Below are 13,842 nucleotides of genomic sequence, written 5' to 3' on the forward strand. Positions count from 1 at the left end.
ATTTTGTTATTTAACTGAAAGCAACAGATACTAGTGGGCTTTACTTAGCTTATCATTCTTTTTTTACACTTGCTTTCTTTTGTATACAGTGCACTGGGTTAAAGGTACTGGACTTGTAGTGAGCGCTCATAGAAATATGTGAATAAATAGATAAATAAATGAAAGTACTAATTGCAACTTGTGTCATCATGGTTCTCTGCTACAGTTGCAGATTGCAAAATGGGACATCCACATGGACATCTCTGCACCACAAATCATTGTTCCAGAAAGCTTCACCGACCACACGTCTGCCACAGTAAGACAGTCTCATAAACTGTACTTCAAATTTTTTATAAAACATTTCTCACTCATTGCATGCATGATTGTTGGAACTGTCATCTTTATTTGTTTATTTTCTGTAATTACAGTGGAATTTCATTCATTCGCATTGCCACTCTATTTGAACTGACATTCAAACTGATGCTGTGGTCCTGCGAAAATTATGTGTATCTCAGTGTGCGAAAACGCCCGGTAACTCGAATGTATAAGCATTTGTGACAGTTAATTCAAACATACTGCTGTGCCGACCGTGCTCTCAGCAGCGCACCAACTCGCGCGAGGGTGCCTCCGACCCGGCAGTGTGGTCGCACGCTGGGTTGGCCACATGCCGGTCTGTTGCAGGCAGTGTATTTTGGCCCGTGTGACCTGCACAAGATATTTTTAAAAATATAATAGTTATATAATAGTTAAGTTGGGGGTGCGAGTTATATGTGAATTTCGCCTGGAGATGCGGCTTCACAGCAGCTAAATTGTTTCTTGTAAGTGTGGCCTCAGTGAAGCCACTGCAATGAAGCCGCATTTCTAGAACTCCTCGTTCATGAGTTAGCTCAGTGCACATGGACTACCTAACTCAGCACTCCACGTAAGTCCTCCATTCAATGAGCTTTCTTTAATTCAAACTCGTGTTCATCTCGAACAAATTTTTGGGCATCTTGGAGTTTGTATTATTGAGATTCGACTGTATGCACTTCAGCTTTTGTCATGCTGGTAAGCCGATTTCACTGATTCTTATTCCTTTATTTCAGGTTCTTATTGACTTAGGGCGTGTGCAGTTTTCAAATTCCTCAGCACCAATGGAGGCGTCTCGTGCCAATGTTGAAGACATATCTGATGATGAGGGTAATTTAGAATTGCACATTTCTTATTTACTTTATGGGGGTGTGTTGTGCATTGCAGCAATTAAAAAACATGGCCCCGTCATGGCCACGGTTGTTCAGTGAAGCCGCGATAGTCATTCATGTAGTGTGAAAATAGTCTGTGTAACATTTGAGCTCGTCGACTGAGCCACCTGATGTGTTTGTGTAACTGTAGTAACTGTGTTTCGGTAGTACAAAGAATGAAGAAAGCATGTTTTATACATATCTTTTTGGAGCTCATTTTGCAAGAGCAAGAATGGAGTGACCCCAACTTTTTTTTAGAATAAAACCACATATCTGGCTGTGTGCTAGCCACCTCTAGCCACCTTGGTCACTTTGCTTGTTAGAATTGCTCTTTATGCTTCAAGAAGGTAGATAAAAACTATGGGGATTACGATTTATCCGTATAAGCCTAGTAGATAATTGCAGCAAGAAGGCAAGTTCATCGAACTGCAGCGAAATGTTAAAATCAACTGTGCCAGTGTTGGTGGCATTTTCTGGTTCCTTGTCGTGAAGTTTCAAACCTATCCTTATTGGGTATCCTTGTATAAATAATCTGGTTCTGTCACCAATGGAAATTTCTTGCTCTTGCTTTCTTCATTAAAAAAAAAAAACATTTCGATATAGAAGTTTCAATGTCTGGTTGGCTCCTTGCATGTTTTAGCTTTTGTGCACAATTCTGCGTGACTTCACCATAAACTGTTTTTACTTAGCTGACTTCAAGACACCATGCTCTTCGCCACCTGAGCAAGAGGAGCTTGAAACTGTTGTCTCGAGTCCAGTGAAGGAGACTGCAATGTCGGATGCAGACATCTACAGCCATATGTACAAAAAGTGAGTTTTCTCTTCAGAACTTTGTTGAATGAGCCCTTTCTTCTTTTTTTTTCTTGTTACAGCTGTTGTACTGCATATACATGTAGTGTGTAATCTGGAGTGTTATTCTCAGTCATTCACTTTTGGGGATTCACTAACTTTCACGAGGATCCACATAACTAACACCAAATGGGTCAATGTCAACGGGCCACCAAATTCCTGATGCTTTGCTGAGACAGCCTTCTTGGCACTGGGCCAGGTATGCTGTCACCCATAAACACCAATGTGTCCACCTTTAGTTGCATGAAAGCTTGTGAAAATGATTGTTCCTCCAAAAGTGAATGCTGAGAATTCTGCTGTGGTAAATTAGCATTATCATCACAGCACTAACGTAGAAGCCAGCCATCTTTATATAACACATTTGAACTTGTAAACTTTTCCTTTAATTGCTTTTTATTAGGCTGGAACTGCATTTTTTGTAGTCAGCAGTTCCTTCATACTAATTTATTCTGTGGCTGACATGCTTCCTTTTTTTCTTTGTTTTATTATTTTGGTGCGCTTTGTGGTGTTCTCCTCCGTTACTCTTGGGACAAAGGAACGACAACACAGTAGTGCAATCACAAGGGCATTTATTGCACCTTTCATAGATCAATGCCTGCTAGCTGAGTTGCTATCCACAAAACATGCCGATGGGCGCGCGACAAATCTAGAAGTCCGACTCACCGCGTCCTCGCGAGCGAATATGTTCGCTCCATGCTGGATCCTAACGCCTGGTCGTTCGCGTGTATAGTCACGCGAATCGTGGCGCGTTCGAAGGCGGCCACGCGAGGCGGTCTCGCAGAAGCATCGGTCACCGCGTGCGCGGAATGTCCGCGCTGTTTGCCGACCCGCCGGGAAAGAGGGTCGCTGCACGTGCGGCACGTCCGTCCCGCTTGCTGTCTCGAACCCAAGAGAGCAAGCGCCTTCCTTTCGGCGCCCAAGTAACCTCGCGGCGCCTTTACGCGGCGTTAGCAGCGCAACACTCGCGCCATCTCTCGCACTGCGCTTCAACTACATCAACCGCGCGGGCGTCACGCAGGCCACGCGGCGAAGCGGGAGTACAGGAGACGCGCTATGCGGGAAAAACATCAGGGGAGGCGCGAGGGTCGCGTATCCCCACAGATTCTAAACCATGAGAGTATGTGTAAATTTTCTCTGCTGTGCAGCTAGATATTACATTGGCAAGTTTCAGTAAGATGGTTGTTCACAACCTTAGCGCCATGTATTTGTTTGTGTGTGAGCATGGTTTTAGCTGCATTACACTATCCTGTGGTGTCCTGTTTCTGTCACCTTCAGGTACACATTGAACCTGCAAGACATGCAGGTGCTCATTGGCAGTGGCAAGGACAGCTGGAAGTTTGCACAGACGAAGGGAACCAGCCGAATGCATGTGCTGGACAGGTTCTCGATAGCCATTCAAGTCGAAAGGTACGCATACCAATTGCATGCTTTTGCAATGCCTTCCTCCTTATTATCATTAGTTCATTATCTAGTGCTTGTTTATAAGCTATAAAAGTCTCCTGTGGCACTAGCTAGAAATTAAATCTGTTTGTATGAGCCATAAGTTTTTGGTCTTACGGTATTTCTGGTTCACATAGCACTCTATGTCCTGGCATTTTATTTGTTAAGTTTTGCTTACATGTATTTCGTAGCTCAGTCGCTGAACTTAAAATTTGTGTATTTCAGTTTACTACTGCTGAGCAGCTTGTCATGAAAGGAATTTTAATTGTCACTGTGACTTTTTCTTTGTTTTAATTTGCTCTACTGCTAGGCGCTTATTGGCAACTGACGATCCTCACTGGCCCAGCGTCGTACTAAACATGAAGCTTCCCAGGCTGACTGCCCACGTCAATGAGCAGAAGGTGAGCTTATCATTACAGATCAGTTTTATACTTTTATAGAGCAAATTGTATTTATTTTTGAGCAAATAACACTACGAGTTGCTCGTAGGACATTGCCAGTATGAAAACAAACGTTTCCTGATGCATACCTGCCAACTCTCCCAAATTTTAGAAAATGAATTTGTGCTCATTCTACAATTCCACAAATATTTTAAACTTTAGCAAAAAAAAAAAAGTCCACGAAAGTTTTGCTGGTCGTTCTCTAATCATACCTTTGAAAGTCTTCTGATAGTGAAAGAACGCCAGAAGGGCACTTGCTACGAGCAAGCGTATTCAGACAAGTCCCTGTAATAGCAGGCAAAATTGGGAGCAGCAAAATCACTTCAAAAGTCAATATGACCTAAAGAATTGCGTTGCTTGTCAGTCTCTGCTGTTTCAAGTTCACTGTTTCTCGTGTGCTGTGTCTAAATGTAAGTTATTGTTAATAAAGCATGTATCTGTGTGTCCCATGAAAGGTATGTGCTTAAGGCAAATTATTTTAAAAAGACAGTCCTCTTCTTTTTTGTGTAGTGTTCGCAGGATATTTATGGATATTAAATTTCACAGGTTGGTAGGTTGAAAGGTTGATGGAAAGAAGAGCAGGCTGGCTGGCACTTTTATAGCTGGCCTTTTCTTACAACTGTCCGTCTGTTTGTATGAAATGGGTACTGCCAGTCTATGTTAAACTGTGTTCTTGACAACTATTTTGATAGCTACTTCATTCGTGTTTTGCAGGTTCATGCCATGCAGATGTGTTTGTCAAGGTTGAAGGAAAGCACTTCAACACAGCCTGGGGGCTGGTCCTCTCAGGGCCCCTCCTCGCCATGTCCGTCGTCTGTAAATCTAGACAAAATGCTTCAGCAGGAAGGGATGAGCGAAAGGTAAGACATAAACTGAGCTTGCCATAACTGATCACATGAACCATCAGCATAAATGAGTGATAAGAATATGGGTACCCAAGAGGCTTCATTTTTTATCAGTCAGAACCATATAAAAAAGACGGGCAATGAAGCCAGAGAAAGCATAGAGGGGAAATTAATTGTTGTGCTTAATTGAAATCTAGAAGTAATAAAGTAAAAGGAAATAAAAGTGAACAAAAAGGTAACATGCCGCAGGTGGAAGCTGAGCGCACAAATTTTGCATCGCGAAGCAGCCATTACCCCATCCAGTTTGTTGTGCTTGTTTGTGTATGTGTTTGTATGTGCGTAAGTGCACGTGCACAATATTAGTCCTGGGAATGTGCAAACAGAAACAGAAGATCACGACATATTGTACATGTATCACATGGGAGTGTGACGTATAGTCTCTCCTCAGCTGGTTTTCAAACATAGCATAACCCAAACCTGTGTATTGGAGCCTGAATCAAGCCACCATCACACATGTAGGCAAACTTCTAGAAGCAACAATGCACATTGGTTGTTTTCAACTTGTAATTTTCTTTGTTCCCACACTGAAAAAAAAAGTTCCATGGATGGTTTTTGAACATCAGAACCATACGCCAAATAGCAGAACATTGTTCTGATTTACGCATTTGCAGGAATCATTGTTTGCAAACAATTTCGATGCTTGCTCTCATTTTGATGCATTGCGTACAGTTACGCTTGTGTGTGGCTGTGGCAAGTAACTTGGATGCTTTTATTACCTGACTTGCTTATGCCTCATTTGTGAACAGTTTTCTGTTACTTTAGAGTGGTGATTGTGACTAAAAAAGTTTTGGGTAATTGATTTAAGTACTTGCACAAAGAGCCTTATGAGTGGTGTGTTCCTCGTGCTTGTGGGTTAAGTGGGTTAATCTTGATTGAGATGCAGTAATACAGTAGAACCTTGTTGATATGTTCCCCTTATGTACATTTTCCTGCCGCCAACGTTTGCAATCGAGAACACAAAAAATTACCCAAGCGTTAGGCAAATTTTTTACCAGTTTATACATTCCCGGATAACACGATTTTTCAGCACCAATGTTAACACGTTGCCAAACTGTAATTGTATGATACATTTTCTGGCCGCTAGATCCCACGTAAACAAGAAAATACATGAGGCACGTGCGCGATCGAGTCGAAAACAGTATAGAGCTGCCCCGCCACGGCAGCTTCACCGCAATACTCGCCCGCCCGTCTCACGTGAAAAGGCCAGTGCGCACTCAGTTTCTTATTTCAGTACCAGCAAATTTTCTCCAGGGTCGTCGCACACGGCACTTCCAGCTATCGTTGCCCATCCAATGATAATAAGCATGTTCACCTATCTGTTTTACAGCACTGGTGCATAGTGACATAGGTAGTGTAGTGCACGCTTTTACTAGGCGATAATCCAAATGCGCCGCTGTTCCCTCCTACAGGTGACGCGATGTGGGCATCATGTTTCGCTTTGGCAGGATCTGGTGTCACCCACCAGCTCACTTTTTTACCCGCAGTGGTTGCTCAGTGGCTATGGTGTTGGGCTGCTGAGCACGAGGTCGCGGGATCGAATCCCGGCCACGGCGGCCGCATTTCGATGGGGGCGAAATGCGAAAACACCCGTGTGCTTAGATTTAGGTGCACGTTAAAGAACCCCAGGTGGTCAAAATTTCCGGAGTCCTCCACTACGGCGTGCCTCATAATCAGAAAGTGGTTTTGGCACGTAAAACCCCAAATTTTATTATTATCAGCTCACTTTCGTTTCGGCTTCCATTTGCCCTCTTAAAACACCACGCAATAGGACAACAACAAAACGCGTCTTGGGCCACCAGAGCACCACCAGCACGACGCGTGTTGGCGTCTTGGGCTGCAATGATCCGCGTGACGCTTCACATTATGTAGATGTCAACAATAGTTGAGTCTGTAAAATTCTTTAGTTACTTCGAACTGTGCGTTTATTTGGTTAGTATGTTTTTTTGCATGTTTCTTTCCAAAATATATGGCCAAGGTCCTACAGTCTTTGAGCATAGAACAAACTTGCTGTTCTATGCTGCATATTATGTTTATCCGCCTGCAGTTCACTTGCACATGCGGTCATTAAATGCTTTCTGCTCAATCAGAACTGCAACTATATAGAAGAGTCAACATTTAAAGGATTAGTTCAAGGGGCAGGCGGAGTGTATTGCAGAGTGCAACACAATGTTTATATCAATAGACTGGCCAACAAAGCTGTGATTGTAGATGGGGGACATTGGTTCTGGCAGCTGATCTCTACTTTTTGCTTTCAGTGCTTTCGCAAACAGATCCAAGGAGTCTCACGACACATCACTGCTGCTGGTAGCACAGTGTTCCATCGAGCAAATGTGCCTGGAAGTTCAGAGCCGAGGTAACTCATCTTCACTTGAGTCTGTTGCTTCTGCGGCTCAGATGGTGAATCTGCACGGCAGAAGTGTGGTGTGTCTTTAGATAACCTTACTTCATGCATTGCTCCATGCTCACTGTGGTAGCTCAGTGTCATAGAGACACAGCGCGCAAGAAGAAGCATCGAGACAGAGCTCGCAAGAAGATGAATGCTTGAAGTGAATAATGAAAGTAAGCAAGGTAGATGTTCATTTGAGTGAATGTTTTGAAAAGGGGGCTTGTCTACGTCAGGGCAGCAACTGCTTTCCTTAGCAGCATTTTGGCTGCCAAGGAAAGCAGTTGCTGTCCTGACAAAGCCAATTTGCTTTGTAGAAATGTTGCCTCTATTGGACATACAGTAAAACCTCGATAATTCGAACGCCGCTGGACCACGAAAATTCTTCGAATGAGCAGATCTTCAAATGAAATGAAAAAAAAAAGGAAACAAGCAAGAACTTTCCGGAAAAAGAAATCACCTTTATTTTCGACGTCCAAGAACGTTTACTTGAAGTAATCACTGATGCAGCATTGCTGAGTACAGTAGTTCACCCAAGTGCGATGTTCTCCAGCTGGCTCGCAACACATAGCATATAAAAAATCACCACCGCTGCACTCAACAAAGCTGCGGATGACGTTTGTGAAATCGATAGCCGCCGCTAAAGTGGTCGCTTGACTCCAAAAATTCGCACTTGATGGATATTCTGGACTTCATAAATGCATTGTCAGGTTTCCCATTGAGCTAATGCATTTTTGCGACTGACTTTCGGACAAATTGAGACCCCAAAGTTAGTTTTACCGGACTACATCGCATGTTCCGAGCCACGCTATGCGTTCTTGGATTCCACCATGTTGGATTTTTTGCTGGCTTGGCTTCCGGTGGCCCGCTGTATAGCCTCCAAAATTGGGAGATGCCAAGGAGGTCAATAAAAACTGCTGGAGCGGAGGGAGCGCCCGTCAACTAAAGCCGCTGCGTCGCCATCTTGTAGGAGGCAAAAGCACGCCAGTTGTTGCAGCCTATGTATTTCGGATCGTCTTATCTTGCCGTGCGCAGTGCTGTGCGGATCCTAAACTGTGCTTGCACACTCAGGTGTTTTTAGGAAAGTTGACATACAAGCAGTTGACATGTTAGTGTTATTCTTCTCATTTAAATAAAGTAGCAGATTAGCACTGCCTTTCTCTAAAATAAAGGAAAATTTAATATTTCAGGCTGAAACGAAACAGTCGCCACCCAAGTTCCGAGACCCTCTATGCAATGAGGATGCTAAAGCACGAGCAGCACCTGATGATAATGAAAGTAAAAATGAATACTTATGGCCTGCTGCATGTATTGCTATTTTTCATGCTGCAGTTTCAGTTTTTAATTGCTTTTTATTCTGACAGCTTTTATGATTGATCAATTTATATAGTGCAGTAAAAAAGACGAGTAAGCGCTAATTATTCCGTATTTGTTTTTCGACTTTGCGGCAGCTGCATATTCATGTCGACAAAATGTAAAAATGACCCAGTACTCATATATCTGCGATCCGGATACCTCCAATATGGCACACCTCATCACCCACTGTGTTGCATTAGAACTTGAAAATCTGTTAAACAATTAAGAGCGCTGGAAAGGTCAGCAAGCAGCGCTGCAAAGCTCTTGGCAGGCTGCTTCTTGCCCCCTGCAAGATGGCCGCCGCTGGCTTGACGCAAACCCATAGGCTGGTATAGGCGACATCCTCTCCAGCAGATTTCTTTAACCTCCTTGGGAGGCGCACGCTATTCAATAGAGAGTGCACACCATCCTCCAGTCTCAGAAGCCATGTCTTTAGCTCACAAAATGCTCCAGGGGACGCTTTTTTTCTTTTTTTCGGTCAGCACCGTCGTCATAATCACTTAAGGGGGGGCGCGGCTTTTGCATTGTGAAAAATGTAAAAAAAAATTGATTTTTTGAAAATCACGTTTTCAGGTTCTATAACTCTTTTTCTATCTGATTCCCAAATAGCCTCACAGTAAACCATGTCGAAGTGCTCTAAAAAATTTGTTTTATCAGCTAAGGCGGGGAAAAGTTTTGTTTAAATCAAGAAAAAACAGCATTTTTTAGCCCGCAGTATCTCCGGAATGGTGCAGTATAAAGGAGACGACGTCACTCTTGTGCAAATGAAAGCAAGTCTGATTGCCTCCAAGCATAGTATAAGGCAGGGCACTATTCGAGATTTTTTAAGCCACTCTAAGCCTAATCAATTTTATTTTTTCAGACTATATTTTGGTTCCCGTGTGGTCCGGAAAATCGATCGCCGACTGTATGTAGCACCCTAACCTAAGAGTCACACGTTCCTGCTGGCAAGAAGCTACGAATTATCCAGATAGAGCCGCATGGGCTATTCAAATTATCTGGTAGAATTTGCATTGAAAATTATGGGACCGCTCAAATTCTTCGAGTTAACAGAGTTCAAATTATCGAGGTTTTACTGTACCTTGTTCGACCACTGTTATTCAGCTTACTTCTTGGCAATCTGCTGCAGACCATTAAGCTACGGATTCGATTCCCAACTGTGGCAGCTGCATTCTGATGGAGCAAAATGCAAACATTTCTATGCCAAGACTGTGGTGCAGTCTTTCTTTCTTTTTTTTTTTGCTTTGCACAGTTTCTGAAGCTCTTGTTCTTTTCGGTTCATGTAAGGAAAAAGCAACTGGTGCCTCTTGCAGACTAAACTTTGAGGAGCATCAGAGATGTTTGTCTGAGACGAGTGTCAATTCATGTGACGAAACTGATCCAGAGCCCAGCATGACTCGTAGCTCATGTGTAGCTTTGGGACATTAAAAAATAAGTGTGTGACTTATTTATTGCTATCTGGCAGGTGTAGACATGAACAAGCGTGGCCAAAGAAACCATGTGGATATTAAAAAACTCAGTTTATACTTTTATTTAATAATTATTAGAGTTGTCAATTTTCAGTCTTGCACACATATTCCAGGAAACTATGGATTGAGAAGAATAAGGAAATCTGAGTGGCTCGATTCTTGGTTAGTTACAACCAATTGAAGGAAGCACACAAGGAAGCCAGAGAAAGCCTAGCTGAAACTAATTGTTTTGTTTAGTAGAAGTGCAGAAATAACAACGAAATGCATAATGTAGACAATGTGGTTTTGGATCCCGCCTGCAGCAAGTTGTCACGTCCACTTTAATTTCCCTTTTCCTTATTATTTCTACATTTAAATTAAACATAAGTAGTTTTCCGTATGCTTTACTGTTTGTTTTCTTCATATGGTCATAACTAGAACATTCGAGTGCGTTTTCTGTTCTTAATTTGTGTCGTAGAAAAGATTGTGGAAAAGATTAGTGTGAGCCGATGTTGCTCTGCAGGTAGATGCATTGCGGAGCTGCAGGTGACGGGCATCCAAGCCACGTTTTCCAAGACCCCTCAAGATTTGTCAGTCACCATGTCTGTGCATGGACTACTCCTAGTGGATGCCTTACAGACGTATGGGCCTGACTTCGAGCTGCTTGTGGCATCTCACAAGCATGTCAGGTAAGCAGAGAGCTTTTTTTTTTCCTTTGCATTTAAGTGTTGGCAAATTACCCATGTAATCATGAACCTTAAAGGAAGAGCAGTTTGTTGGGGTAGTCAAGTGCACTAATTGCTTGGTTGTTCTTAGCTTTAAAATTGAGGTTGCAATTTTTTCCCCCCATATTGTGAGAGCTGTTAATTTTTTTATGAATTTCCACTTTCTTTCTCATAACACAAAAAAATTACATAACCTGTTGCATTGAAAGTGTTTGTTAGCATTGCAAGATGATACAAAATATATTCACATCATTTGCTTATTCATTGTGACATTTGTGTATTTCTAATCTAAAACCGACAAGAGGAGAGTTCAGTGCAATGCAAAGAAATGCGTTTATTTCCTTACTTTCTCTTAACATATGGATTTTCACTAAGAAAATGGATTGTCTGACATTGTCTGGCAGCTTTTTAGCACTTTGTGCTGCAGAAGTTAAATTTGCAATTTGTGTATCTGAATATATGCAACTGCTTAGCTTTCTCTGAATGTCCAGCCTTTCTTGGAAGCTCTCTGTGTAGAGCTTTACTTTGCAAATCAGAAATGGCGACATGTTGATAGCTTGTTATTAGGAAACAGCACGCAACTTCTTAATTAAACTTTTTGCCAGTCAATCAGTCAATCAGTCAATCAGTCAATCAATCAATCAATCAATCAATCAATCAATCAATCAATCAATCAATCAATCAATCAATCAATCAATCAATCAATCTTCATTTTCTACCACAATGAGCAAAAGACTAAAGGAGAAAGAGCTGCAGCTTGACGAGCTCCTAAGCCCCATACAGCTCATAACCAGTATATAGTGTAATGAAAACCAGCTAGAAGAGGTTAGGAAGTTCTGTGTAGGCATTAGCCATACAGGACAGTAACTACATTTAAGTTAATCTAGGCGTGGCTTAAAATGTGACTCCCTTGCTATGCACAGAGGCATATTATTTAATGTAGGTCTATTTGTGGCTGGGCATTTTTTTGCTTAATTTTCACCTGTTGTATGGAAAGGCAGGCATGTAAACGCAGACACAGGCTTAATTTGCTCAACTTTCAGCCATTATAAGCCCTACACATGCATGTGTACTGCAGCAATAATTTTATTGTGTGTGTATCGACAGATATATTTTGACCGTGAACATGTTGCAGCATGGACAGCCGGAGCGGCAGCATCAGGGACAGTGATCCCAATTCGCCAACTTCTCCAGCGACTCCTCCTCTGTTTTCAATACACCCAACTGCACCACCAATGCAAACTATAGCTGTGCCAAAGGTCCTGTCGGCCATCCTATCCACCTTGCAGTCATCACCACCAAAAGGTGCCTACATATTTTGTTGGTTGACGTTAAGAGAAAGACATGAAGTTGGGCAAGCAATGTGATTCTTCTAGCAGAAAACCAATGATCTATTACCGTCTATTGCAGTAAGAAATGGTTGCCAAGGGAATTGAAATGCTGTCGAAAATAAGTTAAATGGTGTGATGAAATGAGGAAATTTGCAGGCATTTGATTCAGCTGATGCAGGGCAGGGGTAATTGGAAATCACTGGAAGAGGCCTTTGTCCCACGGCGAACTTTTATGCAGGTAGTCCGATAATCATGGTGGTTGTGGTCAGCCTTTACAATCTTGAGGCCAAGTTTCTATTTCTAGCCAGGGTTTATGAGAGTAGACTAATGCAATCGCATATTGTTAGACGAGTTACAACCTACGTCCTACTTGAAATTTAAAGCAGTACTAAGCCCTTGTTGGCAGGCAGCATGATGGCAGCAGCTGACACAAGATGGGGGTAATTGGAAATCACTGGAAGAGGCCTTTCTCTTGCAGTGGAAAAAAATTCTGGGTCGACTGCTTTAGATATTTTCGTTTCTCAATGCCCATGTCATGCCAAAGCAAAGTGCTCAGTGCAAAGTATGCATGCTCAAAAGCAGACACGGGAAAAAGTATCTGTGAAATGGCATTGGTAACGTCTGTACTGTTAGCGAATGTTTCTGCCCATCTTCTTTTATCTCTCTTTATTAAAGAACCTAAATTACTGAACTTAGCATGTAAACATTTCGGGTCATTGCTATGGAAAGATGAGTCCTTTTACTTGACCTTTAGGATGCTCTTCTAAAGTAGAGGTTCTTAAATTTGTCATAGGTGCACTGACATGCTGACAGATCATTCACAGACCTCCTCGAATTTTTCGCTTGATTCTTTTTTTAAAGAAAACCAGAAAAGTGATCCATAGAAGCCCAGCCAATGGGCTGGGGGCTTTAACAACTTATAACAGTAAACACTTTAACTTTGATATAATAAACACAGATTTAATGAATTGAGATATAACAGGGTAAATAGGAAGTGTTCATTGCCTATGCGAGCACGTAACAAAAATGTGCTCATAACAAGTATTGGGTATTATGAGCGTACTTTCGTGTCTGATATGACATTGTTGTGAAGAGGTGTGACTGTATTTCAATTTGTGATTATACTTTACAATGCCATTCATGGTCTGTCATAAATCAAAAACCAAAATTGTCATGTTCCAGGCTTAAAGTAATGGCACTGATGCCATGCTCTGTTTACGGCAGTTCGAAGTTCCAGATCTGGTTAATTGTCAATGCTGTTCCCTGCGTTTGACAAGTTAATCTGACTTGTAGAACATAACGAAATCGCTTGCGTAACGGATCATAGTTGTTTTCTTTAAGTAGTAAGTTGACGCCACATTGTTTCTGTATATATTTTTTTCAGTTATCTTGCCAAAGAATTTTTTACTGTTGCTGCTCTTTGTTGTTTTTGTTGTAATTACACTGTGTCAAAGTATGCCACAGAAATCTATGGCACAAGTGCTGCCAGAAAAATCAGGTTTTCTATGCTATTCCTTTTGTAAAGCCTTAAGAGGTACTTGCAACATTTAAATAATAAGCACATACATGCGTGCATACATAACCGAAATGTGAATTACTTGCTGTTCTGTGGTGTCAGCAAGTCTTTGCGTTGCACTAATTGTGGGACATTTAAAAATATATTGCATAACTCCAAGCTTTAGTTGACTTTACTTCGACTTCCTTAATGACACGGGCATTGCAAATAGAAGCACCAATTCGTACAGTCTCTTATGATTATTATTTAC

General features: G+C 41.9%; 1 protein-coding gene across 1 annotated transcript in view; it reads left to right on the forward strand.

Moving 5' to 3' along the window:
• The window catches only part of Vps13D (vacuolar protein sorting 13D), a 173,928-nt gene that overhangs the window by 35,891 nt on the left and 124,195 nt on the right, over positions 1 to 13,842 (forward strand). Inside the window, exons 18-26 of the mRNA XM_065430344.2 lie at positions 206 to 295; positions 1,065 to 1,158; positions 1,889 to 2,009; positions 3,324 to 3,455; positions 3,799 to 3,889; positions 4,643 to 4,788; positions 7,089 to 7,186; positions 10,544 to 10,709; positions 11,881 to 12,050. Coding sequence (XP_065286416.1) covers positions 206 to 295; positions 1,065 to 1,158; positions 1,889 to 2,009; positions 3,324 to 3,455; positions 3,799 to 3,889; positions 4,643 to 4,788; positions 7,089 to 7,186; positions 10,544 to 10,709; positions 11,881 to 12,050 — 1,108 coding nt within the window. The remainder of the gene's footprint in view (positions 1 to 205; positions 296 to 1,064; positions 1,159 to 1,888; positions 2,010 to 3,323; positions 3,456 to 3,798; positions 3,890 to 4,642; positions 4,789 to 7,088; positions 7,187 to 10,543; positions 10,710 to 11,880; positions 12,051 to 13,842) is intronic.

This window comes from Dermacentor albipictus, chromosome 2, assembly GCF_038994185.2.
Source record: "Dermacentor albipictus isolate Rhodes 1998 colony chromosome 2, USDA_Dalb.pri_finalv2, whole genome shotgun sequence".
In the NCBI taxonomy this organism is placed as follows: Eukaryota; Metazoa; Arthropoda; class Arachnida; order Ixodida; family Ixodidae; genus Dermacentor; species Dermacentor albipictus.